This window comes from Gorilla gorilla, chromosome 11 (genome assembly GCF_029281585.2).
Source record: "Gorilla gorilla gorilla isolate KB3781 chromosome 11, NHGRI_mGorGor1-v2.1_pri, whole genome shotgun sequence".
In the NCBI taxonomy this organism is placed as follows: Eukaryota; Metazoa; Chordata; class Mammalia; order Primates; family Hominidae; genus Gorilla; species Gorilla gorilla.
In genome coordinates this window covers 76,867,666-76,895,488 of record NC_073235.2, presented here as the reverse complement: position 1 = coordinate 76,895,488, position 27,823 = coordinate 76,867,666, and the positions used below count along the sequence as shown (strand labels likewise).

The window sequence follows — 27,823 nt, the reverse complement described above, 5'->3', positions numbered from 1 at the left end:
TAAAACAAGATACCATTACACACCTATTAGAATGGCCAAAATCCAAAATGCTGACAACAATAAATGCTGACAAGAATATAGGGCAACAGAAGCTCTTATTCATTGCTGATAGGGATGCAAAATGGTAGCCACTGTGGAAGACAGTTTGGCAGTTTCTTGGGAAACTAAACATAGTCTTACCACATGATCCAGCAATTGTGCTCCTTAGTATTTACAAAAAATTAGTTGAAAACACGTCCACACAGAAACCTTCACATGGATGTCTACAGCAGGTTTATTCATAATTTTCAAAACTTGGAAGCAACCAAGATGTCCTTCAGTAGTAGTATATTCAGACAATTGAATATTATTTAGCACTAAAAGAAATGAGCTATCAAGTCATGAAAAGACATGCAGGAACCTTAAATGGATATTACTAAGTAAGTTAAAGACAATCTTAAGAGGTCACATACTGTATGATTCCAATGATATGACATATGGAAAAGGCAAAACTATGGAGACAGTAAAAAGATCAGTGGTTGCCAGGGGTTGGAGGGAGGGTGGGATAAATAGGCAGAACACAGAAGATTTTTAGGGCAGTGAAACTACTCTGTATAATACTATAATGGTGGATACATGTCATTTTATAATTATCAAAGCCCATAGGATGTACCACATCAAGAGTGATCTCTAACTTGAACCACGGCCTTTGGGTGATAATGTGTCAATGTAGGGCCATTGATTGTAACAAATGTACCATTCTGGTACTGGGATGTTGATAGTGGGGGAGGCTATGCATGTATGCTGATAGGGGCTATATTGGAACTCTGTACTTTCTGTTCAATTTTGCTGTGAACCTAAAACTGCTCCAAAAAATAAAGTCTCTTTTAAAAAAGAGTTTTAGGAGGGGAATTCATAATCAGATTTAAATTTGTAATAGATTGGCTGCAGTGACTCATGTGGGTGGAAATAAAGAACAAAAATGGGTGTAGGAGAACAGTTAACACAAGATGGTGTTAGTTTAGGTAACTAACTAAAAGATGGTGCTAGTTTAGGCCAAGGTGGCAGCAAAGGAGAAGGTGAAAACATGCTGCCCCTAGAGAGGGAAATAAGATTCCTCTAAGTGTAACGAACTGTTTGCCCTTAGTTTCCTCATCTATTAAAGGAGAGAAGAGGAGTATGGGGGTTAGAAGACAGCCTATCACTGAACCAAACTTAAGGCAAACAGAATCAGCTGAGTTCTTGAGTCAGACATCTCCTCTTTTGTAATGTCAACCCTATATTAGACAAGAGCAGTATCAGGCAGACGATGGTATTTATGAGAGAACTTTGAACACATAACTTCCTGAGCACTCTTTGAATATAATGACCCACTTCTTTATTAACCTAATTGTGCTGATAGTGACTAGTAAATATGATAATGTAACCAAATACCAAAATGGACATTCTAGAAACTCAAAAGTACTTAGTGTTATTTTCAGCTGGATTTTTCTTTTGTTTATATTTGCAATTTTGAGTCTTACTTGGTAATCTTTATGTAACCTAAACAATGTTTTATAAACTTTAGGAAGATATTACTCATGTATAAAGTTCATAAAAGTTCATAAAATATAATGCATTATAGTGTTCAAAATGTTATAATGTTCATAATATACTAATAATTCTATTTCATTGCCACTACCTCATTCTTGTTTCTGTTTTCAATGAGTGAACAGAAGTAAACAATGAGAGAGATTTCAGACCCAGAAACAGTATATCCTAAGGTTTTGGTTCTTTTATCTTATTCTCTAATCTCCCAAACAAGCTCTTCTAAAAATATATCTTATTAACATAAAAGCCTGTTAAGGAGAATGACCCTAAAAATGCTAGATAATCAGAGCTACAAGCCCACTGGTTAGCCAAGTCTTGACAAAGAGCATGTTTGAGTTTAACAAAAGTGCATTTGCAGAACTAATATACTGTATTGACAATGTGTAAATCTAGACATTTTTCTTGTTAGAGCTGGTTAATATTTGCCTAAAGCACAAACAACTTACCACTTGCGATATTTTTCATGACTAAAGAAAAATCTGCTTTCTTGATGTAACTGACAAAATGATTTGACGGTACTACATAATTATAATAAATATAAATCCATGCATCATTTTAATGTTTCATTCTTTATATATAATTGAATACTTAGTTATTGTGACAAAAAGTTACTATGGCTAAAGAAAATAATGCAAGTACATCACCTGAAATAACACCGGTATCCCACGATACATGAATCCAATTCCAATGCTGTTTTCTTTCTATTTCAGCAACACTATACGTAGTTTAATAGTCAAGATACCACTTGAATACTATCCAAGAATAATCAGATCTGCTCAAATTAGGTTTATATAATTTACCAAGGTGATAGATTCTGACTTTGAAGATTACTGACCACTGATCACTAAGAACTAATATTAGCTGATCATATGATCACTAAGAACTAAATTTGACTGATAAATTTGACTGATAAATTTGAATTTCATCTTTTGTACACTGAGGAAAAAGATTAACAATTTTCTCCACATCAAGATGCTTGTTTTGAAGGATTGATTCCATCTCTCTGAATAGTTCTTTCTCCAGTTTCCTCATGTTGTCCAACATTATTTTGGCTTTTTCCTAAACAATTAAAAATATAAAGATAAACACATATACATATACACATAAATCCAACCAAATTCAACCCATCTCTACAGATAAGGTTTGTTCATGCTGGCTTCTGATTGTGGTTTGGTTCCCTTCTTGTTCTTTAGAGACAGAAAGAACGAAATGAAATTCTTCGGGAAAATCATTGCTCTAGATTGAGTTAATGCATGAATACCAAATTATTTTTAGTAGAAAAGACAAAAACAATTATAAGAGTAGTTTATAAGTAAAAAACCTAAAAGACAACAGGACAATAGAAAATCTCATATGAACTGTGTATGTGGAAGGTTGCTGAAAACTGAGGCTGAAATATTTTTATCAATTTAGATTTTTTACATTTAAAACCAATATTATCAGATTAATACAATAGAACAATAATGTTCAGGAAAAAATCAACCAAAAGAAGACATTTCCTCTATGACTTCATCCTTATTTCAATAAAGGGAGAAAAAAGGTCTATGATTCTTACAGAAAGAAGTAATTTTTAAATTGTTGATGAATCACCATGATCAGTTATAAGGTACTTATCTAGAGAAAAAGTATGTAAGAAAAAACTTGGCCAGGCGCAGTGGCTCACGCCTGTAATCCCAGCACTTTGGGAGGCCATGGCAGGTGGATCACGAGGTCAGGAGTTCGAGACCAGCCTGCCAATATGGTAAAATCCCGTCTCTACTAAAAATACAAAAAATTAGCTGGGCGTGGTGGCGCACGCCTGTAGTCCCAGCTACTCGGGAGGCTGAGGCAGGAGAATCGCTTGAACCTGGAAGGCGGAGGTTGCAGTGAGCTGAGATCGCACCAGGGCACTCCAGCCTGGACGACAGAGTGAGACTCTGTCTCAAAATAAATAAATAAATAAAAAGTTACTAGAAAGTAAGCATAATTTGTTTTTGTTTTTGTTTTGTTTTGTTTTGTTTTTGGAGATGGAGTCTCATTCTGTCGCCCAGGCTAAAGTGCAATAGCACAGTCTCACTGCAACCTCCGCCTCCTGGGTTCAAGCGATTCCCCTGCCTCAGCCTCCCGAGTAGTTGGTATTACAGGGACCCGCCACCACGCCTGGCTAATTTTTGTAGTTTTAGTACAGACGGGGTTTCATCATGTTGGTCAGGCTGGTGTCAAACTCCTGACCTAAGTTGATCTACCCGCTTTGGCCTCCCAAAGTGCTGGGATTACAGGCATGAGCCACTGCGCCCGGCCTGTGAGCATAATTTTTAAAATTTGAACCATTATGGGGTAGAACTCTACAAAACAAATAACCTTAACATGGACTGCAGTATGAAATTGTATGCAGCTTTTTTTGTGAGGAAACACTACATTTCATATTAGTGGGAAAAAAATGGATTTTGTCTATAGATGGTATTGGAATAATTTGTTACCTTTTTGGAAAACAGAGTTAAAATCCCTACTTCATGAAATACACAAAAGTAAATTCCAGATGGACTAAAGAACTAAATTTTTAAAAAACACATATATATGCTAGAAGTTATATTTATATTGAGGTGAGGCAGGCCTTTTGAAACATGAAATCAAGGTGCCTTAAAGCAAAAGACTAATAAATATAATTGACTAAGTTTAAAATTTTTGTCTGACAAAAAAGTTAAATGTCAAACAATAAACTGGGATAAAATTCCACCTTATTACAAACAGTTAATATTCACATATTTTTACCTATTTAAACCAAAAAACAAAAATAACCCAAAATCAATGGAAAAATAGCCTAAGGGAAAAAATAGACAAGTAATTTAAAATAAAATACTCATGACCAATAGACATAGGAGAAGGTTTTTAATCTTACTAGTAATCAAGAAATGTAAATTAAAACTACCAATAGGATTGACTCTCCCTAACACACAAAAGTAGTTATTTACAGAGCCAGGACCAGAACCCAGCTCTTTTACTCTTCTTCCCTCAAATTCCATTATCTTTCCACTACTTTAAGTTGTCAATCGACATCTTATGATTTTTAAGTAAAGCCTAAAATACTTACAGCTTTAGAATTTTTATTTAAAAATAAAAATTTTCAAATAAAAATAGGAAGTCTGGCAGAGCTTGTTGCTTTGAGCATAAGTGAAATAGGTGAGAGAAAAAAAGGCATAGAAACAATGCCAACACTGCAGACAAAAATAAATAAATTATTACCTGGAGGAAAATTCATTTAATCCGTTTCAGTGTGGACAGAATGTAAATGTATATGCCTTGACAAAGTAAAAGGAATTACAGGCAAGAAAAACCAGGAGGTAGAAACAGACGAGAAAAGATTTAAGATGGTTAATGTTTTCTTTCATTGCAGGGGGTCAACAGATATCCTTTCCATTCGCTTCTTATCCATTATTTTTCTTTAGCGAGCTGAATAGGTATAGACATTATAAAATGACCTGTCTATCTATACCAGAAAAAAATAAATCCTTATTTCTAGAGAAGAGATTTTGAGTGATATATTGCTCTTCTATAATGCTTACATTTTAAAATAATGAGGATGTATCACTTTTTAAAAACTAAAACTCATTATTATTTTAAGTCTCTGGGGTTTTAAGTCACTTTCAATTAATTTTAATCTAGGTCTGTATCATTAAGAACATTACGTTAAGAAACCAGGTCAACCGCTCTTTGGAGGCTTTGTAATTTTTGGTGTGGGATATATACTAAGCAAGTTACTTAAACTCTCCTAGACTCAGATACTTTATCAGCAAAGTGGGAATCAAAATAGTACCCATTTCATAAAGTGGTTGTGAAGATTAGATAAAATAATTCATGTAAAAGTGCTATGTAAGTGTTCAACAAATGTTAGCTATTATTATTATGTTTAATGTACTAAGTTTCTCTACAAGATTCACATACATGTATTCATAACCAAAGATAAAAATAATACAGCTCTACTATAGTCTGAGCATCTAAACTCTTCCTAAAACTATTTCTTATAAGAAGGGAGGAAAGCTGATACTCCAAAATTCAAAATACGGATTGAATCAAACTTTACACTTAATGATATAACAAAGAATATAATCTAGCATACCTCATTATTATTTACTACTTCCAATGCCTGTTGATGTTTTTGGTAGAGTGGGTGTCTTCTGTCAGGCTTAAAATGTGATTTCTTTTTAACTAGATCTTCAAGTTCAAATGTTGGTGAACTGGTATCCAATAGTTGTGAAATATGTGGCACAAATATGAAAGGCTTAAAAACAGATCTAGAAGAAAGAGTCTTTATTAAATTATCATGTCAATATATAAAAATATTCAGTGTTATTCTAAGTCTTCTAAGATTCTCTCAATTAGAAGTTTCTGTTAATGATGCTACATACTAATTGTTCCTGTCACATTAGTTATACCCATGCCTGTCTTCCCTGGTACACTGGGATCTCCTTTGGGGCAGGGAACCATACTTTATTTAGTGTTGTGTTCCCATGAACCTAACAGAGGACCTGGCACATAAACAGTGTCAGCAAAGCAATAGTTTGTCTTTCCTACTTCACATTCCACAGTTGGAGGATAAGAACAACCTTTAATGTTATAGAAGAGGATTAGGACTTGGGGTGAACATCAGCGCCAGTGTCAGTAAAGGAGGACACATGCTGGGCACAGTGGCTCATGCCTGTAATCCCAGCACTTTCAGAGGTCAAGGTGGGAGAATCTCTTGAGACCAGGAGTTCAAGAATAGCCTTGGGCAACATAGCCAGACCCCATCTCCACAAAAAAATTAAAAATTAGCCAGGCATGGTGGCATGCACCTGCAGTACCAGCTATTTGGGAAGCTAAGGCAGGAGGATCACTTGAGCCCAGGAGTTCAAGGCTACAGCATGCTGACTGTGCCACTGCACTCCATTCTAGCCTGGGTGACAGATCAAGGCCCTGTGTCAAAAAAAAAAAAAAAAAAAAAAAAGGAAGACTTGGCCGGGTGCGGTGGCTCACGCCTGTAATCCCAGCATGTTGGGAGGCCGAGGCGGGCGGATCACAAAGTCAGGAGATCAAGACCATCCTGGCTAACACAGTGAAACCCTGTCTCTACTAAAAATACAAAAAATTAGCTGGGTGTGGTGGCGCACGCCTGTAATCCCAGCTACTAGGGAGGCTGAGGCATGAGAATCTCTTGAACTTGGGAGGCAGAGGTTGCAGTGAGCTGAGATCATGCCATTGCACTCCAACCTGGGTGACAGAGCGAGACTCTGTCTCAAAATAGTAATAATATAATTAAATAAAACTGGAACTATTGATATTTTAAGTTTCACATGTATTTTCTAGATACGAGTGCATAAGTAAATCCTGCACAACTACATCATTTAACATTTTTACTGTTATGAATTATCTAATATCATATCTGAAATCTGAGTAAGAAAATCTACTTTCTTTTCTTGACTGTGTTAAATCTATTTGTAGGAAGAAGGAGTAGGGATAACGCATACAAGAAACTATTCACATTTCCTTCCCATAAAAAGAGAACAGTTACACATTTGTGGATATTGCAGATTAAAGCCTGAACAGAAAATATATTAAAAATTATTGTCCTAGTTGTATAACAAAAATTTATCCTGACAAAATTATTAACATACTAATGACTCTACTCCATCCCCTGACCCCTTGCTGGTTTATAGTATTCTGTGGCTTCACCTCTCAGGATCAGGAGTCCCTGTAAAGAAGTGAATGCAAGGAAGGCTGGAGTCTTGAGGTAAAATAGAAACCATGCTTGCAGTGGTCAGGAATTCTCCCTCCATGTTAATGCCACTTGGTTTATCTCGAAGAATTTCCATCATTGTTTCAAAAGTTATATTTCCTAGAGAAATAATTTTTAAAATCATCAAATAGATATGCATATACAGATGCCTTGCAAATATGAACTGCTTTCTCTACTGATAATATGTGAGATATTAGTGTTGACATAAATTAAGAGACTGACTATAAACAAACTTTGTATCAACTACAATTAGATTCATTCCACTGTCACAGGAAAGGTATGTTATTTTAAATATAAACTATGCAAAGTCTCAAAGCCATTGTAACAGGTAAAAAATCCCTAGAAAAAGGAATTAATAATGCAAAAATATATTCAATCCCATTGCCCTTACAGAATTTTTTTTTTTTTTTGAGACAGAGTCTTGCTCTGTCAGGCTAGAGTGCAGTGGTGCGATCTTGGCTCACTGCAATCTGTCTCCTGGGTTCAAGTGATTCTCGTGCCTCATCCTCCCAAGTAGCTGGGACTAAAGTCGCATGTCACCATGCCCAACCAATTTTTGTATTTTTGGTAGAGACAGGGTTTCACCATGTTGGCCAGGCTGGTCTTGAACTCCTGACCTCAGGTGATCCTCCCCAGCTCGGCCTCCTGAAGTGCTAGGATTACAGGTGTGAGCCACTGCACCCAGCCTATGCCTGCTAATTTTAAAATTTTTCTGTAGAGATGGGGGTCTCGCTATGTTGCCCAGGCTGGTCTCCAATGCCTGGCCTTAAGCAATCCTCCCCCATCAGCCTCCCAAAGTGCCAGGATTACAGAAACGAGCCACTGTGCCTAGGCTTCTGTCTTTAATTGAAAAAATTAAGTAAATATAATATAGTTACTGATTATTTGGATTTAAGTAGACCATTTTATTATTAGTTTTCTATATATTCCATCTATTCTTTGTCTCTTTTTCTCCGTTCTTGTCTTCTTTTTATCAATTATTTATTACTCCAGTTCTCCCATCAGCTTATTATTTATACACTTAAAAAAATCTTATTACTTTCTCTTGATTTACTACAGTGGGCCTTCAATTAACTCTTTACCACTTACCAATTAACACAAGCAGGACCCATACAGAACTTAGCTCCGATTACTGCCTATCTTTTGTGCTATTCTAATGCACTTTAATTTCTACTGTGTTCATCTGGGTCTTCTGAGAAGCAGATGCCACAACATAGGATCAAATATTTTAGGAGAAATGCCTGTGACAGAAAATGGGGAGGGAACCTGGAAAGCCTCGGAGAATCATCAGACTATGATACAATCTGAAGTCTGAGTTTAGTAGAGAAGGAAGAGAAGTTGGAGAAGTATCCCAGGCTGCCATGCCATCTAAGGAAAGCTCGGCCAGGCTGTCAGGGAGTCCTTGATCCAAGTCAGCCATTAGAGGAGTCCTGTGTATCCCTAGAATGGGCCTTTGTCTCCCTGCTGCTCTCAGTCACTAGCCAAAAGCATCCTGTGAAAAATAGAGTGCTCCATGAAATCCATGCACAACAGACTTTAAGCACTGCAGCTGTGGCCATTGGTTAGAAAGTTATTATTATTTTCAACAATGTTTGTCTAGTTTTACCTATGTATTTACTGTTTCTGTTGCTCTTCATCTACTCCTGCGTACCTTGCTTCTATCTGCCTGAAGAATGCCCGTTAGCATTTCTTTTAGTGCCAATCAGCTAGTAATTCTCTGTTTTATTTCACCTTTATTTTTAGAGGATATTTTTCACTGGATATACAATTCTAAATTAGTAGTTTATCTTTCTCCATCACCTTAAAGTTGTCATTTTACAATCTTTAGAATTCCCTCCCTTCTGTTGAAAAGTTAGCTGTCAGCTTTATATTTGTTCCTTGAAGATATTTTTTTTCCTCTGGATGTGTTTCAGATTTTTCTGTCTTTTTTCCCCCTCAGAAATCTTACTATGATGGGCCTAGGTGTGGCTTCCTCTTATTTGTCCTTCTCGGGATTTGCAGAGCTTCTTGAGGCTGTTGCTTGATGACTTTTATCAGTTTGGGGAAATTCTTGGCCTGTATCCTTCAACTATTGCTTTTGCCCTTCCCTATTTTCTCTCCCCTTTCCTGTTGAGTCTCCAATCTTATGTATGTGAGACCTTTTCACTGAGTCCTATACATGCTTCTCAGATTCTTGTCTATATTTTCTAAACTTTTATTTCTGTTTGAATTGGAATCTTTTCTACTGATCCTCCAGTTCACTAATGTTTTTCTCCTGTTATACCTAATCTGTTGTTAAATCAATCTATTGGATTCTTAATTTCAGTTATAATTTTTTAGTTGTATTATTTCCATTTGGTTCTTTTACAGACTCCAGTTCCCTGATGAAATTCTCCATCTTTTCATCTATTATTTTGAATATATAATAGTAATTTCAAAGTCTGTTTCCAATAAAGCTAATGTGTAGACAGCCTGTGGGTCAGTTTCTACTATCTACTTTTTCTCTTGGTTTTCAGTCATTTGGTCTTATTTCTTAGCATGCCTGATACTTTCCATTGAATGAAATTTTATAGAGGCTCTGCATGATACTTTCTTTTGCAGAGCATTTAATATTCTTTTGGCAACCAGATAGAATATAGGTAGATTACCTTGATCCAGTGTTGAGACTAGTCTATCCCTTGTTTGTTCTTACTCTTCCTAAGGAGTAGCATTTCTGGGATCTCAATTGAAAGCTTAAGGGTATTTCCCAGGTACCTTCTTCTTGGCTGGCCCTCCAGTCAAATTTTTGTCCCTAAGGCCTTGTGAGACTGCAAAAAAAATCTCTGCTTAGCTTTTAAGGCTCCTAGCAGCTACTTTCTGCTTGATTTCTCAGTGTTGTGTCTCATCCTACCTACGTGCTGCTTAGAAGTTGGCAATTGCGTTAAGAAACTGTGACATAGAAAGTCAAGGTCTTCTCAATGTGTAGAGTCTTCTCTCAGCCTTCAGGATCTAGGCTCTTCGTCTCTACTCTTTTGTGTACTCTTTTGGGTATTCATCCATGTCTTCCAACAACAGAGGTTTTTTCCCTGCAGATCTCACAGTTATTCCTGGAAGGAAGTTGGTCTAATACCAGTTACTCCTTCATAACCAGCCCTGTGCTTTTTAACCACTCCACTGCACTATTATGCCTCCCATTTATTAAATACATCAGTCTCTTTTTATCCTGAAGTAGTACCAATTTCTTAATAACAGTAATGAATGTGGTGAATCCAGGTAACAAGTAACAAGTACAGTTTAAAAAACAACAACAACAATAAAAAACACAGGCCAGGCATGCTGGCTTATGCCTGTAATCCCACCAGTTTGGGAGTCTGAGGCAGGAGTATCACTTGAGCCCAGGAGTTTGAGACCAGCCTGGGCAACATGGCAAGTCCGCCGTCTATTACCAAAAAAAAAAATTTAGCCAGGTGTGGTAATGCATGCCTGTAGTTCCAGCTTCTCAGGAGGCTGAGGCAGGAGGATTGTTTAAGCCCAGGAGATTGAGGTTATAGTAAACTATGATCGTGCCACCGCACTCCAGCCTGGGCGACAGTGCAAGACCCTGTCAATCACTCAATCAATCACAAAACATAGTTTCTGCCAACAGATATTTTTAGATACTTTATATGGAAATGTTTAATTATTGTATTTCAATGAGTTCTAAAGAAACAAAAAACCTTTCATTTAACACGGTTGATTAAACACAGGTATCTCCTTCCTCTCTCTCAAAACCCTATAATGACAGTAAAAGAATGAAAAAATGAAGTAACTCATAAAAACAAAGAGAGCATGAAAAGCAAGAATCTCTCCCCCAACTATTCCCATAATTGGGAATTAAAAGAAAAAGCTCACAGCAAGCCTGTATCCAAATTGTAATTCACAATATTTCAAATTAAAACTGAATTCCATATAAAATAATCTAATGTTCTGCCCTCAGTTAATTATGCAGGCTACCAACTATTTTATGTTAATGACAACAGATTTATACAAGTCTACATTCTCTTATCCAGTTTCTCCACAATATAGCCATTACTTCAAAATCAAGAAAAATAACTTATTGAATTTATAGATAACTTGTTACAGAAATAATATATTTCTGTTAGTTTTGAAAAACACGGTAAAGAAGGTGCGCCTAAAAGCAGCCCTTAATATTAAAACTAAACAATAAAGCAAAAACCTGCCATCCACACCTATATATCAGGCACATAGTTTCAACACCTAGTGAGCCTTAAAAATGATTCAAATCCAAATTCCTATAAATGGCAAGTTTTAATAAAAAACAGTGTCAGAACCATAATACTGTGATAATACAGGTATTATGAAAATATTTTCTGTATTCAAAACCTACAATTCACAAAATGAAAGGAGGATTTACATGATCACTTCAGTGGGATAGCCATAAGTAATCCACTAGCAAGCATTGAGTAAGTACTGAGACTGCAGTGGCAGGGTTCAGTAAAATAAATGCAAAACACAGGGTGTAATTTCATTGCAATTTAAGCTAGTTATTTAAAATATATGAGTGAATATAGATTCAATTTGGATATACATGCAGCACAGTTAATAGCTATCAGGTAGGGATAGTTGGAAAGAAGAGAGGTAGGCTGTTCTAACTAGAAAAATCATAGGAAAAATTAACTATAATGTACTGGTAGACAATTTTCTATGAAAGTATTAGAAAGACATATTCTTTTGTCAAAGCACAGAAAGCTAGATGAACTATATTTCACACTTGAGAAAAAGTAAGTTTCATGTCAGATGCATCTATTCCTATAATCATGTATGCATTTCAAATCTACGATTCAGTTATTCTTAAATATAACTGAATTATTATTATGATGTAGTAGCTAATTGGCTTATAATTATTTCTTTTTTCTTTCTTTCTTTTGTCCAATTACCCTAAACCTTAGAATTCTTGGCATTTTCCTCTCCATCTTGATTATGCATTGTTGTTCTTCATTTTTAAAGAATATCTGCTACATTTATTTCCTGAGCCTTTAAGTTTATTACTAGCAAAAAGTACACAACAGTGATCTTTGTTAAACTATCTGCAAATTACAATTTAATTCAAATCAACTAACAATACTTTGTTAATTTATTCAATACTTACTAAGCACACACAACATAATGAATTAGGTGCTGAGAGAAAAATACCACAAGTAAGAAAGTCCATTTTTTTCAGTTTCATAGAGAAGAGCGCAAACACTGCTGGTTTCTTCATTTGTAAAATGAAGATATCTATTTCACATGGTTGCTTAGAGAATAATATAATTAGGCAAGGTGCAGTGGCTGACGCCTGTAATTCCAGCACTTTGGGAGGCCGAGGTGGGCGGATCATGAGGTCCGAAGTTTGACACCAGCCTGGCCAACAAAATGAAACCCTGTCTCTACTAAAAACACAAAAAATTAGCTGGGCGTGGTGGTGAGTGCCTGTAATCCCAGCTACTTGGGAGGCTGAGGCAGGAGAATCGCTTAAACCCGGGAGGCAGAGGTTGCAGTGAGCTGAGATCATGCTACTGCATTCCAGCCCGGTCGACAGTGTAAGACTCTGCCTCAAAAAAAAAGAATAATATAATTAAATCATTTAGCACAGTATCTGGCCCTTGATAAAAGCACTTAATAAATGGGAGTAGGTGTTGCTGCAACAGCTACTCCTGATCTACTTTTTTTTTTTCTTTTTTTAAATTTTGAGTTCCGGGATACATGTGCAGGACATGCAGGTTTGTTACATAGGTAAACGTGTGCCATGGTGGTTTGCTGCACCTATCAACCCATCACCTAGGTATTAAGCCCCACATGCATTAGCTATTTTTCCTGATGCTCTCCTTTTACAATAAGTCTAAAATTAAAATCCTTAGTATAACATGCTTTAGCATTTTCTACATATCTATCTACGTGGGGGAAAAAGATAGTTTAGATAACCTATTTATTAAACTATAACATTAAGAAACTTTACAGAAAACTTTTCAAATTATAACATGTTCTTTTGGAAATTAAAATATAAATAAGATATTAACTACTTTGAAAACAATAATGTAAAGGCATTCTACAAATATTCTGTCAAACTTTTTCCTTTTTTTATACTGAGATTGGATTTATTTAAATAGCTGTATTAGCACCAAACAACATTAATAATAAAAAGTAAAAGAAACATATATACAGGGGAATGTACTCATAACTTCACGTAAAAAGATCCTTTGCCACTTCCTGTGTACCTGTCAATAAAAGACTGAAAATATCCAACAGCATCAGCTTTATTCTAGAGTCTCACTCTATTTTTGCTACAGGTCTGAGTTAATATCTTGACTTTCAAGTGGATAGGAGTGCCCACCTCCTAAGACTACTCCTACCCTACGCTCCACCCTCAATCACCAACACCTTTTGGGTGAAGTTCTAAACCCAGGAAGGGAAGAGGATGAGTTGTCCTCTCAGACAAAGGAAGATGCAAATCATCCCTCTGCGATGGTTAGGTTATTATCTCAGAGTAGTTGATTCTTCTAAAATGGAAAACTACACTCTTTACCCTCAAATCTTCCATCTATCCTATCTCTACAAATGGCATTTCCAACTGTTCACTGGTTCCCAGCAGAAACCTGGTATTCATTTATGACATCTTTCTCTCTCTAACCTTCACTCCAATTAATTAAGTCCTGTCTATTCTGCCACCAAAGTATATGCCAAATCTGTCCACTTTGCTCCATCTCCATGCCACCACTGCCATTTCTGGGCTAGCTAACCTTTAAGGAAATTAGAGAAAGGGGCCTCTTCTTTGGGGCAGATAGTGGGGCTGGATTTCAGCCCTACTTACCCCCTTGTACAGGGCATGATCTCCATAACCTTGCTTGGTGGCCCTGGACCCCAGACCAAGCCATCCTGTACTGTTGTAATCAATTCCTTAATGTTTTGGCCACACCCTCATAATAACTACCATATAATTTGTTTAATGAATACATGAAAAGCAAATATCAATCACTGATCCATCTCAGAGTAGTTGCTTTCTGACCGCTTTATAGAACCATTTACCAGCCAGGCACAATGGCTTGCACCTGTAATCCCAGCACTTTGATAGGCCAAGGTGGGCAGATGGTTTGAGCCCAGGAATTCAACACCACCCTGAACAACATGGTGAAACCCTAGCTCTACAAAAAATACAAAAATTAGCCTAGCATGGTAGTGCACACCTGGAATCCCAGCTATTCGGGAGGTTGAGGCACGAGAATAGCTTGAACCCGGGAGGCAGAGGTTGCAGTGAGCTGAGATTACGCCACTGCACTCCAGCCTGAGTATTGGATCGAGACACTGTCTCAAAAAAATTTTTTTTAATAGAAACATTTTATCCTTCAAGTGAAGGAGGGTATATTAGTCACATTTACATTTTTATTAGTAGCATGACCCTTTTAGCAATTATCTGCCATTCAGTAATCTAAATAAAGCTTACTTTGCTGGAATTATTTGGAAGCAAAAGGAGAAAATACATTGGAAGTTATTTTTTAAGAGTTAGTAATAACCCAACATGAAAATGGGAAAAGGATACATTAATAAACAACTTACAAAGCAATTACAAATTTTCAGTAAATGTAACAATATATCTAATTTCACTAAAAAAAATATTAAAATTGTAACATGCCATTTTTTTCTCATTTCTCTTTGTGGGTACATAGTAGGTATATATATTTACATGCCATTTTGCCTACAAAATTTATAAAGGTTGAAAAAAATCCTCTATTGATAAGCATGTTAGAAAATGGGTACTCAAATATTATTGGCAGTAATTTAAATTTATGTAACTTTTCTGGTGGTCATTTAACAATGTGTTTCAAAAACCTTCAAATGTACATAAGCTTTGACCTGACATTCTACTACAAACTCACTTTTAGAAAATAGTCATGGGGCTGGGTGCGGTGGCTTGGCTGGGTGCTGTGGCTCACGCCTATAATCCCAGCACTTTGGGAGGCCAAGGTGGGCGGCTCATTTGAGGTCAGTTAAGTTAGAGACCAGCCTGGCCAACATGGTGAAACCCGTCTCTACAAAAAATAAAAAAATTAGCCAGGCGTGGTGGCAGGCACCTGTAATCCCAGCTACTTGGGAGGCTGAGGCAGGAGAATCGCTGGAATCCAGAAGGCAGCGGTTGCAGTGAGCTGAGATGGTGCCACTGCATTCCAGCCTGGGGGATACAGCAAGACTCTGTCTCAAAAAAAAAAAAAAAAAAAAAAAAAAAAGGCATGGATATGAATATAAATAAGCTATAAGCATGTTATATAATTTCAATAATGAAAAACTAAAAATAACCCAAATAACAGGGATTTGATAGCTAAAGTATGATTCATACAATCAATCTTTATTATACAATGATTAAAATACTACCATAAGGGAATAACAAAATAATAGGATACTACATATCTGTTTTAAAAAATGAGAATGTTCTGTATATATTGAAACAGAATGATCTACATCATATATTGCTAACTGATCTACATTGTATATTGCTAACTAAAGTTACGTGGAGAAAAGTGTAAATAGCATGCTATCATTTCTGTAAAAAAAGAAAAATTACATATTTGTTTCATTAAGCATATATCATCTCTGGAAGAACACATAAGGAACTGCATATGGGAAAAAAAACTAAGTATCTCTGGACAGGGTAGGAAAGACAGACTTCATTGTATAATCTTGTGTACTTCAGAATTTTGAATCATGTGAATATATTAATTTTTATAAGTAAAATAATATCATAGAATATTAAATGACATGGGAAGGAGTTCTACTTTCAATGTGGCTAAGTGAGCTCCTATTGGGCCAATCCTCCCGCAGATAACTATCAACTTGGGACAAAATACAGAAAAACAACTACCTGAAGGCTCTTTACAATTAACAAATGAAGTAACATTCTGGAGGAAAGGTGAAAGTTGGGAGACAGAATGAAGCACAGGGTAAGTTTACTTTTGTTATGGCTTTAGCTTGAGGGAAGCCCATGGTCAATGCTGTGTCATTCTATGCAGACAGCAATAGAAAACTTTGGTCTTTCTGGCCTGAAGAACCAGACCTCAACCACAAGCAGTAGGAAGTGAGGGGGCAGGCGGGGTGCGGTGGCTCACACCTGTAATCCCAGCACTTTGGGAGGCCTAGGTGGGTGGATCATCTGAGGTCAGGAGTTCGAGACCAGCCTGACCAATATGTTGAAACCCCATCTCTACTAAAAATACAAAAATTAGCTGGGCATGGTGACATGTGCCTGTAGTCCCAGCTATTCAAGAGGCTGACACAAGAGAATTGCTTGAACCCGGGAGGAGGAGGTTGCAGTGAGCCAAGATCATACCACTGCACTCCAGCTTGGGTAACAGAGCAAAACTCTGTCTCAAAAAAAAAAAAAAAAAAAAAAGCACTATATGGAAACTGAGCAGTTGTCTACTCTATAGGTTAGTTCTCAAAGGCTTTGGTATGCTGTTTAGGGTCAGATACACCTATGTACAGCTTAGGGTAGGCCCAGGCATTCTTACACAACTTCATGGGATTTCTTTCTTGAGCTACCTCTGCTCCTCAATTCTCCCTGACATTCTGGCTTCCAGGGATCCCCCTTCCAGGTCCTCTAGCTAGAACAACAGAGCCTTGGTGGTCTCCCTTCTTTGCCCAACTGCTTCCCACATCTGGGTCTGCCTCTGAAGCCAAGAGGCAGGAAAACAGAGAGAGGGCAAAAAGCAACAGAATTTCTCCTATGGTATTTGGACCACAATTCCTCTAGTGGGAGAGAATTCCCTTCCTTCAGAGTTTTAGATGCCTCCCAGCAGCTGCTGCCCTCATCACATACCCATCACAAGATTGCAGATTCAGGACTGGAGTTTGCCTGGGAGCTGGGACAAGACAGAAAGAAAGCAGAAAAAAAAAAAAAAATTCCCAGGAGATTTCTCCCATGCTATGTCTTGTTGGTGCCCACCTTCCCTCTCCTCAGACAAGAAAAAGAAGGTTTCTCTTGGAGCTCTTTCTGTTGACACCCAGTACACGGTTCTGGGATTCATGCTGTTTAACACCAGGCTGGATGAAATGAGAAAAACAAGAACAACAACAACCATGAAACTCACTCCTGGATCATTCCTACTTTGACTTCTGGTTTTTTTTTGCCCTGCTAACTGCTCCGTTTTACTTTTAAGACTCCTCAAAAAGCTGCTCCATGCATTCTTTCCAGATTTTTAGTTATATTCAGAGAGAGAGACAGAGTAGAGTTTACTTATTCCATCTTACCTGCAACCAGAACCAGCTTCCATTAAATGTTAATGAACTATACTCTAATTATTTAATTTTTAATTTTTAAAAATTTTTTTGAGACAGAGCCTGGCTCTGCCACCCAGGCTGGAGTGCAGTGGTGCAATCTCGGTTCATTGCAACCTCTGCCTCCCAGGTTCAAGCGATTCTCCTGCCTCAGCCTCCCAAGTAGCTGGGATTACAGGTGCCTGCACCATACCTGGCTAATTTTTGTATTTTTAGTAGAGACGGGGTTTCACCATATTGGCCAGGGTGGTCTCGAACTCCTGACCTCAAATGAACTGCCCTCCTTGGCCTTCCAAAGTGCTGGGATTACATACGTGAGCCACGGCACCCGGCCACTCTAATTATTATTATAAAGATGCTAAACATGCTTAAGGATTTTTTAAAAACTTGAAAGTAAAGAATAGAGAAATGGGAGTTATACAGAACGAACCAACGGAACTTGTAGAGATTAAAATTATAATAAATCAAAATATTACTAGATGAGATTAATAGCAGATTAAATCATGCAGAAGAAAAGAGGAGTGAACTTGAGGACATTACAGTAGAAACTATCATAATAGTCGTAGAAACTACATCTTCAATGGAACCCCCATGTAACAAATATTTTCAGTGGCAAATACATGTAGATTCATTATAGCAGATTTCCCATTCGGATGGGAAATTTGAGTAAAATATAAATATTTGTCATACCAAATATTCATATAGTGGGTATAGAAATACAGGTATGCTGGGATCTTGTCTGGTTTACTGGTTACAAACCAGTGTTTGTTCCTCACCAGGTAGCTCCAGGTGAGCCCACAAAATAAATGTGGCTCAGAGTTCAATCTCTCACAAGAAACTGTATTGATCCATATCCTGGAGCAGCAGGCAGCTCAATCCCATCCTAAACTCTGGGTAGGGAGTGGAGTAGCATTTTTCAGACTCATAGCCGTAATAAGGAGTCCAGTTCCTGCTCCCCAAATGGATCTTTTTCACCTGTACACCTACATTCTCATGGATGTTAACACTCTAGCCTCTAAGGTGTATATCTGGTCCAGAATCCCCCAACTGACACAGAGATGAGGAGGATTGTGTGGGCCCTCTCTTCATTTTTGGTACCTGGTGATTTTCTCTTCTTGTATTTGAACTTAGCTATATATGTCTTGAATGTTTAAATATTTTATCCAACATTTCTCAAGTTTTGGAGTGGAAAGAGGGAATTCCTATATCTGCTCAGTTTGTCTTCTGGCCAGAAGTTCTATATATAAGAAAATAACTGATAAGAGTACTACCCAAAAATAAATAACAGCAGCAGCAGCAATAGTCAAAGAAGCCTGTCTCCAGGTTGCAATGAATTCTCAGAAGAAAAGTAATCTCAATTTTGTTTTAAGAATATTAATAAGAACTGAAAAAATGCATCTGAGCATTGAAAATCTGAACTTGACCTTCAAAAGAATCATGACCCTCTCACAATTGTATAATACTTACCTCAAAAAATAGGTTTATAATAAATAAATATTTTTCATTTTAATAGAACAATATTTTTACTAATTATAATTCCCCAAAACAGATGTTATCATTCCCATATTACACCTACACAAAATATAGTTTGTCATCCTAATATTATTTATATGATAAAATTACCTTTGTGCTTATTTAGAAGCTTGTAGCCCTCACAGTATCTGCCTGATGAAGTCATCATCTTGGCTGTGTCAAGATAGGAATATGCTGCAGCAAAATCAAACTCCTTTTTACCATCCCACCAACCTTTCCGCTTAGCATAGTTTCTCATGTCTGGGTGTTCCTGGGCAATCTTGGTTGTTATGGAAAGTTGATTAGAAATATTACGAACTCCCTCTATTTTCAAAGAAGAAGAGGAGAAAGGAGAAGAAAAGTCATATTTAACATAAAGCATGTATCTGTACATCATGATTCCTAATCACTATGTAAACGTAAATATAGACTTCTAAATTTTGTGCCATGGGCATCTATTACATATTCAAAAAGATAAATGAATTATTTTTAAAATTAAACTGATTTTAAGATAATTATAGATTCACATGCAGTTAGAAAAAAATAATACTGAGAGATACTGTGTACCCTTTACCCAGTTTCCCCCAATGGTAACATCTTGCCAAACTGTAGTATAATATCACAACCAGAATATTGGTATTGCTATAGTCAAGATAAAGAATACTTCCATCACCACAAGGATCCCTCATGTTGCCCTTTTATAGCCACGTCTACTTATCTCCCACCTCAAATCCTTCATTAACCTCAGGTAACAGCTATTCTGTTCTCCATTTCTATAACTGTAATTTCAAGAATGTTATATAAATGGAATAATATATAAACCTTTGGCTTTTTTTACTGAGCACAATTCTCTAAAGATTCATCTATGTTATTGTATATATCAATAGTTTATTATTTTTATTGGTGAGTAATATTCCATGGTATGAATGTATGATAACTTGCTTACTTATTCACAAGGTAAAGGATATCTGAATTGTTCCTAGTTTTTGGTCATCATGGAAAAAGCTGCTATACTTGTGTACAGGTTCTTGTGTAAATGTTTGTAAGTTTTTATTTCTCTGGGATAAATGCACAGGAGTACAGTTGCTAAGTTGTATGGTAGTTGCATGTTTAGTTTTTTTTTTTTAACTGACAAACTATTTTCTAGAGTGGCTAGCTATACATTCTTACCTTTATTTCAGTCACTGTGATAGAGGTGTAGTAAAATCTCATTGGGGTTTTGCATTTCCCTAATGGCTAATAATGTTGAACATCATTTCATGCTTATTTCAAATCTGTATATCCCTTTGGGTGAAATGACTCTTCATATCTTTTGCCTATTTTCTAACTGGATTTTTTTTTTTTTACTATTGAGTTTTGACTGCTCTTTATATATTCCAGATAGTAGTCCTTTCTATAAATTTTTTTAAATTATAAATAAGTCTAGAATCAAAATATATGACTTCCAAAAATATTATGGCATGAAGCTATAAACAAAGTTTTCAACTAAAATACAAAATAGAAAAAATAAAAGCCTGTCTTAGAGATTATACTAAATGAAATAGATCACGATAAATAAAAATTGATAATGTTTTAAAAACAGCTGAAATGACAGTCTGTCAAGTAAAAATCAATGAAATTACTCTAATGAGGTCATACTTGGGATACCCTCATTACAAAAACCAGATCCAAGTCATGATAGAATCAGATGGAAGAATTTTCTTTTCTTTCTTTCCCCTTCTCCTTCCCTCTTTTCTTTTCTTTCAACAGGGTCTCACTCTCTCGCCCAGGCTAGAGTACAGTGGCATAATAATAGCTCACTGCAGCCTCGACCTCCTGGGTTCAAGCTATCCTCCCCACCTCAGCCTCTTGAGTAGCTGGAACTATAAGTACACACCACCACACTCAGCTAATTTTTGTATTTTTTGTAGAATTGAGGTCTCACTGTGTTGCCCAAGCTGGTCTCACACTCCTGGGCTGAAGTGATCCTCCTGCCTCAGCCTCTCAAAGCGCTGGGATTATAGGCATGAGCCACCATGCGCAGCCAATAATTTTCCATCTAATAAATAATTCCCTATCATTTAACAATTTAGTTCTTGGGCTTAGTTAGTAATAGAAAGAGAAACCAGTTGGCAAAATTAATCTACAGCTAGACAATGAGACCCAATGAAGGTGTTCATTTTAGATGGCCAGGTGGCACTTTTTCAACAAAATGTATTTATTCAGTTCTCTCTTGCACGTAGTACATTTAATAAAATAAAAGTGCTCAATGGTATTATCAAGCCAATTATCACAAAAAGAAAAAGTCTAACTACAATGTTATACATTAATAAACATATATGCAAAACATAAAACAAAATGTCCATCAAAACAACTGGTAATGACCTGTTTTGAAAAATAACACCTAAATCCTCCAAAGTTCAAGGCTACCTTCATGAAGCCTTTCTGAACTCCTCTAGCTCACGATAATAACCTTTCTATTCTCTAAATGTTCAAAGAATCTATGTGTCTGTATCATTCGTGCACCATTTAGCATTTTCACATGTGTATCTTATCTCTCTAGTAAACTAGGAGTCCAGAAGTTAAATACCCAAGAAGGACATGATTATGCTTAAACATAAGGCTATGTTCTAGTGACGAGATTCAAGATGAAAAGATTTAAATTCTAGGTCTTTCATTTACCACCTTAAATCACTTTACATCTCTGGCTTTCCTCACTTGAAAAATTAGAGGAATATATGATCACAAAGAAAATGAGAATGAAAAATCAAAGCATTCTAAAACAATCAAGTAATGTTGTTTTATTCAAAGATATCAAACTTTTGTGTTTTACTATTGTATCAACACAGCTTTTTCAACCACCAACTCACAAACACCTGTCTCTAACCCCACTCCCATTTCCTCACCTCCACACTTACACATAAGATTTTGGAGTGCAGCCCAAAGTTTAAAGGGGAAGAAATTGTAAGGGATTATTAAAGTGAAAAAGTACTATGAAATGGCCAAGAGCTGCAGCAAAGCAAGTATACACAGGTTATATGAAATTCATATTCCCAGAGGTAATGCTACCTTTTTATCTTTTTCAAGAAAGCTCTTTATGGCACTTTTTCATTGTTCTTTCAAATTTTAAAATTTCCCTTGCAGTTCAACCCTTCATTACACTAGATTATTAATCTTGGAAGCAATTAAATGCAATATCTATAGGTAAGGGTGTATTTTATTAATTGCAAAAATAAGTTAAATCACAAAAAGTTGTCCATACCTTGTACTTTTTCTGCTGCCCAGTACTTCCCTGCAGTCTCCAGAATCCAGGCTTCATTCCTATCAGCTATCAGGAAACTGTTGTGATAGCTAAATACCATTCTACCCTCTGTGCAATTTCCACCCTGGCCATATTTTTCTAGTAAGTCAACAATGACATTGAGGGCTTTTTCAGCTGTATCAGCTCTTTCAAGGCCAAGTCTAAAACAAAAATATAAAGTTCTCATATTAAAATAAATTTCCATTATTTTTCTTAAATAATTTCATGCTCATGAGATTTTTTAGATTCAAAGTAAAATTTCTTTCAAGTTAACAGATGAAATGACATCTAACTTTAAAAATTTTCCTTCTGAAGTCAGTTTGGAATCATGGAAATAAAGTTTCTGGAGTCAAACAAACCTATCAAATTCAAAGTTGGTAATTCACTGTCAAGTTACTTTATCTCTGAACCTCAGATATCTCATTTGTAAAATGAGCACGATAGCCCATGAGGTTATTGTGAGAATTAGTTAAGGTGTGATTAAAGCATGTTAGGTACTTCCAATGAATTATAATTTCCTACTTCTTCCCTTCTCCCAAATAATAATATCTGAAAACTGGGCATGGTGCCTGTGCTGGTAATCCCAGTTACTCAGGAGCTGAGGCAGGAGAATGGCTAGAGGCCAGGAGTTCAAGACAAGTGTAAGCAACATAGCAAGACCCTAGTCTCTGAAAAAACAATTTTTTTTAATTAAAAATTAGCCAGGTGTGGTGGCACGTGCCTTTGATCCAAGCTACTTGGGTGACTCAGGTGGGATGATTGCTTGAGCTCAGGAATTCAAGGCCACAGTGAGCCATGATCACACCATTATACTCCAGCCTGCATGACACAGTGAGATCTCATCTCAAAAAAATAAAAATTAATTAATTTAAAAAAACCAAACAAAACTGAGAGTCATGAAATTGCATGCTGGTACTTTAAACCATTTTGACACAAACTGCAAAGTATCAAAGCCCCCTCAAAAATAGGAAAATAAAACAAGTAAGAGTTACACAAAAATTATAAATTTAGACAAGGTCTGTAGTATAAAATGTAACAAAAAATAACCTGACAAGGTCCATTCCTAATAGTGCTTCTTCATCACAAACTTCTTCTCTTCCCCATACAGCTTCATTCCCAATGCAAACTCCATGCTCATTGGCTCCCATTTCTGCCCCCCACAACCACGCTGGGCGACTCAGGACAACAGCATATGTTTCAGGAACTTGATCAATTTCTATATATGTACACTGTAAAAAAAAAAAAAAAGTCATAGCAAGAACCACAAAACCAGAAAAGTTATCAAAATCCAGAATTTAAAAAGATCAGTCAGAAGACAAAACTGTTATGAAAGAGGTAAAGGAAATATAAGTAAATTGAAATTTTCAATAATAAAGGCATTACCCTTAAAACATATTCAGAATAACCCTAAAATATTTATTCATTCAAATATTTGCTGAGCATTTCCTATTATAAAACATTCTGCCAAGAGATATGTTAGTTACAAAGATGAATCAGATAAAGATCTCACTTTTGAGAAACTAAAACTTCTACATTAAGATAAAATAAAGTATAAAGTATTAGGGTCATGAAGTGAAGACAAGGTGCTATTGGAGCTCAGGAGAAAGACGGTCTCTAGCTGTAATATCTTGAAACATTTTTGTAGATGTGTGAGTTGAAGCTTAAGGAAGTAGTTCTCAACCTCAATATCCAGTGTTTCTTGATTAGTGATATAATTACTCATATGGTAGCCTTCGAACACAAGAGTTTTGTCATAGGAATCTCACATCACATTTTGAAGTCAACCATTAGGTATGTCCACAGCAATGAAAAGAATGAGAACCACTGGTTTACAGGACAGGCTATATTTAAATATGAAGAAATAAAGTGGAAGTGGTATCACAGATGAATAAGTGGTCTTAGCAAAAGAAAAAAATATGGCATAGGATACAGAAAAAAGTCTAATATTTAATATGTTTTAATATTAGAATATCAATAAAATAAAATCTAAAAAGTATGAATTAGCAACAATAGCATAATTTGAAGCTCTCATTTTAAGTTCCACATTAAATGGGTTTTTTAAATAAGTTTTTAAAGGATCCTTTAATTAATGTGTATACTACCAAGTGACTGCATAAAATGTATATTGATAGTGTTAACATAGGGCCCAATAAACCTTTTTTGATGTGTCATAAAACTGTCATTCCCAAAGTCTGGGATGACTTTCCTATTCTACATCAAGTAGAACCTATGCCAATTCAGAATCAGAATCCTTTTTGTCCATCAAATTCCAGCTAACTCCAAGCTGAATTAAATGTTCATTCTCTTCCGCTGCCACAGCATGCTACTGTTACTTAAATTTAGCATTTAAACCATCCTATTTTATAATGGGGTATAATGCATACACATCTTATTCCTATACTAGACTCTAAGCTCCTGGAACAGAGTCTTGACAGCTGACTTTAAATCTCTTGCCCTATCTAACATGCTTGCATATGGAAAGCATTCAAATATTTATTCAAACAATGGATAATTTTATTATTGTTATTTCAACTTCCTCCAAATCACCGAAATAAAAGATCACAGTTTATTTCTGACTCATTTATTTTTCAAATGTAAACTCCTCAATTTTAACTTCTACAGTTTCTTCCAAATTGCTATTTATAGAAATAACTTTATGATATTTTTAAAAGGCATATTGCTAACAAAACATTTATTTCACCTACCTTAAGACATTCTCCCAGGTTATCATGAACTGCAGCAGGAAAATAAACCACCTCTTGTACTTCATCACAGAGTCTATCTGAATTTTTTCCAAAAATAATCCTGTTATCGACTGTTGCTGGAGGTAATGCCACGAAAGTGTCACAGGAAAAAGGTTCCATTTTTTTTAACTAAAAATTATACAGATGTTTTAAAATAAAAAAAAAACACTTTTAAGTATATAAAAATAAAGAGTTTTACTCAATGACCAAAGGATATTATTGCCATATCTAATTAAGGATGTTCATTAAAGCTTTGATTTTTTTATTTTTATTTTTTGGAGACAAGGTCTAGCTCTTTCACCCAGGCTGGAGTGCAGTTGTATGATCAGGGCTTACTGCAGCCTGGAACTCCTGGGCTCAGGAGATCCTCCCCGTGCTGCCTCCCAAAGCCCTGGGATTACAGGCATGAGTGACCGTGCTTGGCTGTTCATTAAAGTTTTAAATTTTGTATACTATAGCCTAAAAATCAGTAAGAATATGACTTGGGACTCAATCTTGTACTACAACTCAGTAACAAAATGGCAATGAGAACTACCTTCTTCTACTGTATAGTTCACATTTATTCTCTAAGACCTTTCTCTCCTAAAGTCTTCCCTGAATTTCGTTTCACCATTTCCATATTTGGGAATCCATGTACCTAGCTCTATTGTTGTAAAGGCTAGATTCCATTACATTCGTGTATATATAAGTCCCTTTACTGGACAATGAGATCCTTGAGGGCTGGGAGTATGTCTTACTAATCTTTATATTCTCTTTGCTGGAACTTGTCTTATGGAAAAAAATCTTATGTGCCCAGTACTTCCTCAAAGGAAGGAAGAAGGGGTCTTATTTGAGCTGGGAAATAATACACATTATAATTCTGATGAGACTGAAATTTTGAAACAGACTCATTGATTCAGACAAAAATATGTCAATATAATTCCAAATTGCTGATATTTCTAGGAGAAAGTTCACATATTTAATTAATAAATCGCAATTATATACCTTAATATCTAGATTACCTCTTCAGTTGTAACTTGGAAAATCTTAGATCTTCACTTATAATAGAACACCTAAAGGTCCTTATTTTGCTGCCAGAACAGACACATTGTTTTACAGAGTTTCCTTCTTTCCTTTAATAATGACAAAACCTTAAAATGGCTTTACACAGGCAGACGCTAGCAACTTAAAAACAAAATTTAAATATAATAAATGTTTCCTTAAAAAGAAAACAAAATGACTAAATAAAAACTTCAGACTGAAACTCCTAAGGGTTTTCCTCTTCTCCTCAGTGACGAGAAGTCTGATGTCTTGATGGTTTCTGTTATTTTCTTTCTGTATTTCAACTCTTATGTCCTGGATCTCCTTCTATTTGTGTTTTATAGTTAGTTCTATCACTATATAACTTTGGCAGACTATTTAATCTCTCTCTTACCTATGCCTTCTGCCTCATCAGAAAAATAAGACACTATTTGATGGGCTGTTATGAGAACTTAATAAGGCAACACGTAAAGTGTTTTGCACAGTGCATAGAACATAGTAGATACTCACATGAAAGCTGTTATTGTTATTATTTGGTAGGAGAGAAAATTTCTCATAAAGGCTTATTCTTTTTTTTTTTTTTTTTTTTTTTTTTTTTGATGGAGTTTAACTCTTGTTGCCTGGGCTGGAGTGCAATGGCGCAGTCTTGGCTCACTGCAACCTCTGCCTCCCGGGTTCAAGTGATTCTCCTGCCTCAGCCTCCCGAGTAGCTGGGATTACAGGCGCGTGCCACCACACCCGGCTAATTTTTTGTATTTTTAGTAGAGACGGGGTTTCCCCATGTTGGCCAGGCTGGTCTTGAACTCCTGACCTCAGGTGATCCACCCACCTTGGCCTCCCAAAGTGCTGGGATTACAAGCGTGAGCTACCGCGCCCGGCCAAGGTTTATTCTTAACATTACCCTGATAGAGAACTTGGTTGGTGGATCACCTGCTGCAGTAGCAGCCACGTCCACTCAAAAACCTGGAGTCCCAAGGGCCATCAAGCTGCAATAGTAACCTGAGCTGCCTAACTGGGGTCGTAGGGAAAGCTAAGGAAACTTGCCCCCTGGTTACAATTGCACCTAGCCCACTGAGGAGGTGAAGCCTTGAGAGATTTTACCAACTCCTAACGCGTATTCGTCATTCAATAAGTATTTATTGAACGTCTTTCGGCGCCAGCACCGTACAGCTGGGTACAAAATAGACAGGGCCTCCTTTCTTGCAGAGCTGTCTGTCATTCTATTTCACGCGCTCTTAGTTCAGCCGGCGCTTTCAGAAACATCATATTGTTGGATTCTCGCAAGCATACTACGGTTAGGGCCGGAATTATTATCTTCATAACATAGATGAGAAAAACAGTGCAGAAAAGCTTTTGCAGCTCGAGTCAGAGTCCACAGAAAGTAATGGGCTCGAGCTTCAAGCACCTTTGGTCGAAGGGCCGCCGCGGTCCACCCCGCACCCCGGCCCTGGGCGCTCAAACCGCAGCCGGTGCAGCTGGGCTCCGGAGCCCCTCGGTCAAGCAGTGCCCCGCCACAGTTGGGTCTTCCCGGTTTCTGTCTCAACTATTCATGCCCCTCCCCCGTGCGCGCCCCTCACCTGGCCTCCCAGCTACCCGAAGTGACAAGTGGACGGAGGGAGGAGTGGCCAGTGGAGGCATCAGTTGCCGGAAGCTGTCACCTTTGATCTCGGAAGTTCCCCCTTGCTG

At 36.7% G+C, this 27,823-nt stretch overlaps 1 protein-coding gene across 3 annotated transcripts; it reads right to left on the bottom strand.

The window, feature by feature from the left end:
* Positions 1-256: 256 nt before the first annotated feature.
* On the bottom strand, positions 257-27,823 carry SCRN3 (secernin 3). Of its 3 annotated transcripts, none has more exons than XM_004032820.5 (8): positions 27,715-27,823; positions 25,079-25,246; positions 23,421-23,602; positions 22,335-22,534; positions 19,205-19,417; positions 7,258-7,420; positions 5,666-5,840; positions 257-2,628 (listed from the first exon to the last, which is right to left on the bottom strand). In XM_004032820.5, exons 2-8 carry the CDS (start codon positions 25,235-25,237, stop codon positions 2,446-2,448), a joined length of 1,275 nt encoding a protein of 424 aa, XP_004032868.3. In that variant the 5' UTR covers positions 25,238-25,246; positions 27,715-27,823; the 3' UTR covers positions 257-2,445. The 3 variants fall into 3 exon arrangements, with proteins under 3 accessions (XP_004032868.3, XP_030864441.2, XP_055235167.1); XM_031008581.3 differs by having other exon boundaries at positions 25,079-25,155; positions 27,715-27,775; XM_055379192.2 differs by lacking the exon at positions 27,715-27,823 and adding an exon at positions 27,306-27,674.

What these genes read in the sequence shown, in the direction of transcription:
- SCRN3 (XM_055379192.2), bottom strand. Translation starts at nt 27,356, where the DNA reads ATGACAGACAGCTCTGCAAGAAAGGAGGCCCTGTCTATTTTGTACCCA. An exon ending in ACCTGGGAGAATGTCTTAAG is followed by an intron (nt 23,603 to 25,078) that starts GTAGGTGAAATA and finishes TTTTTTTTACAG; the next exon opens with TGTACATATATAGAAATTGA. An exon ending in GCTTCTAAATAAGCACAAAG is followed by an intron (nt 7,421 to 19,204) that starts GTAATTTTATCA and finishes TTATTTCTCTAG; the next exon opens with GAAATATAACTTTTGAAACA.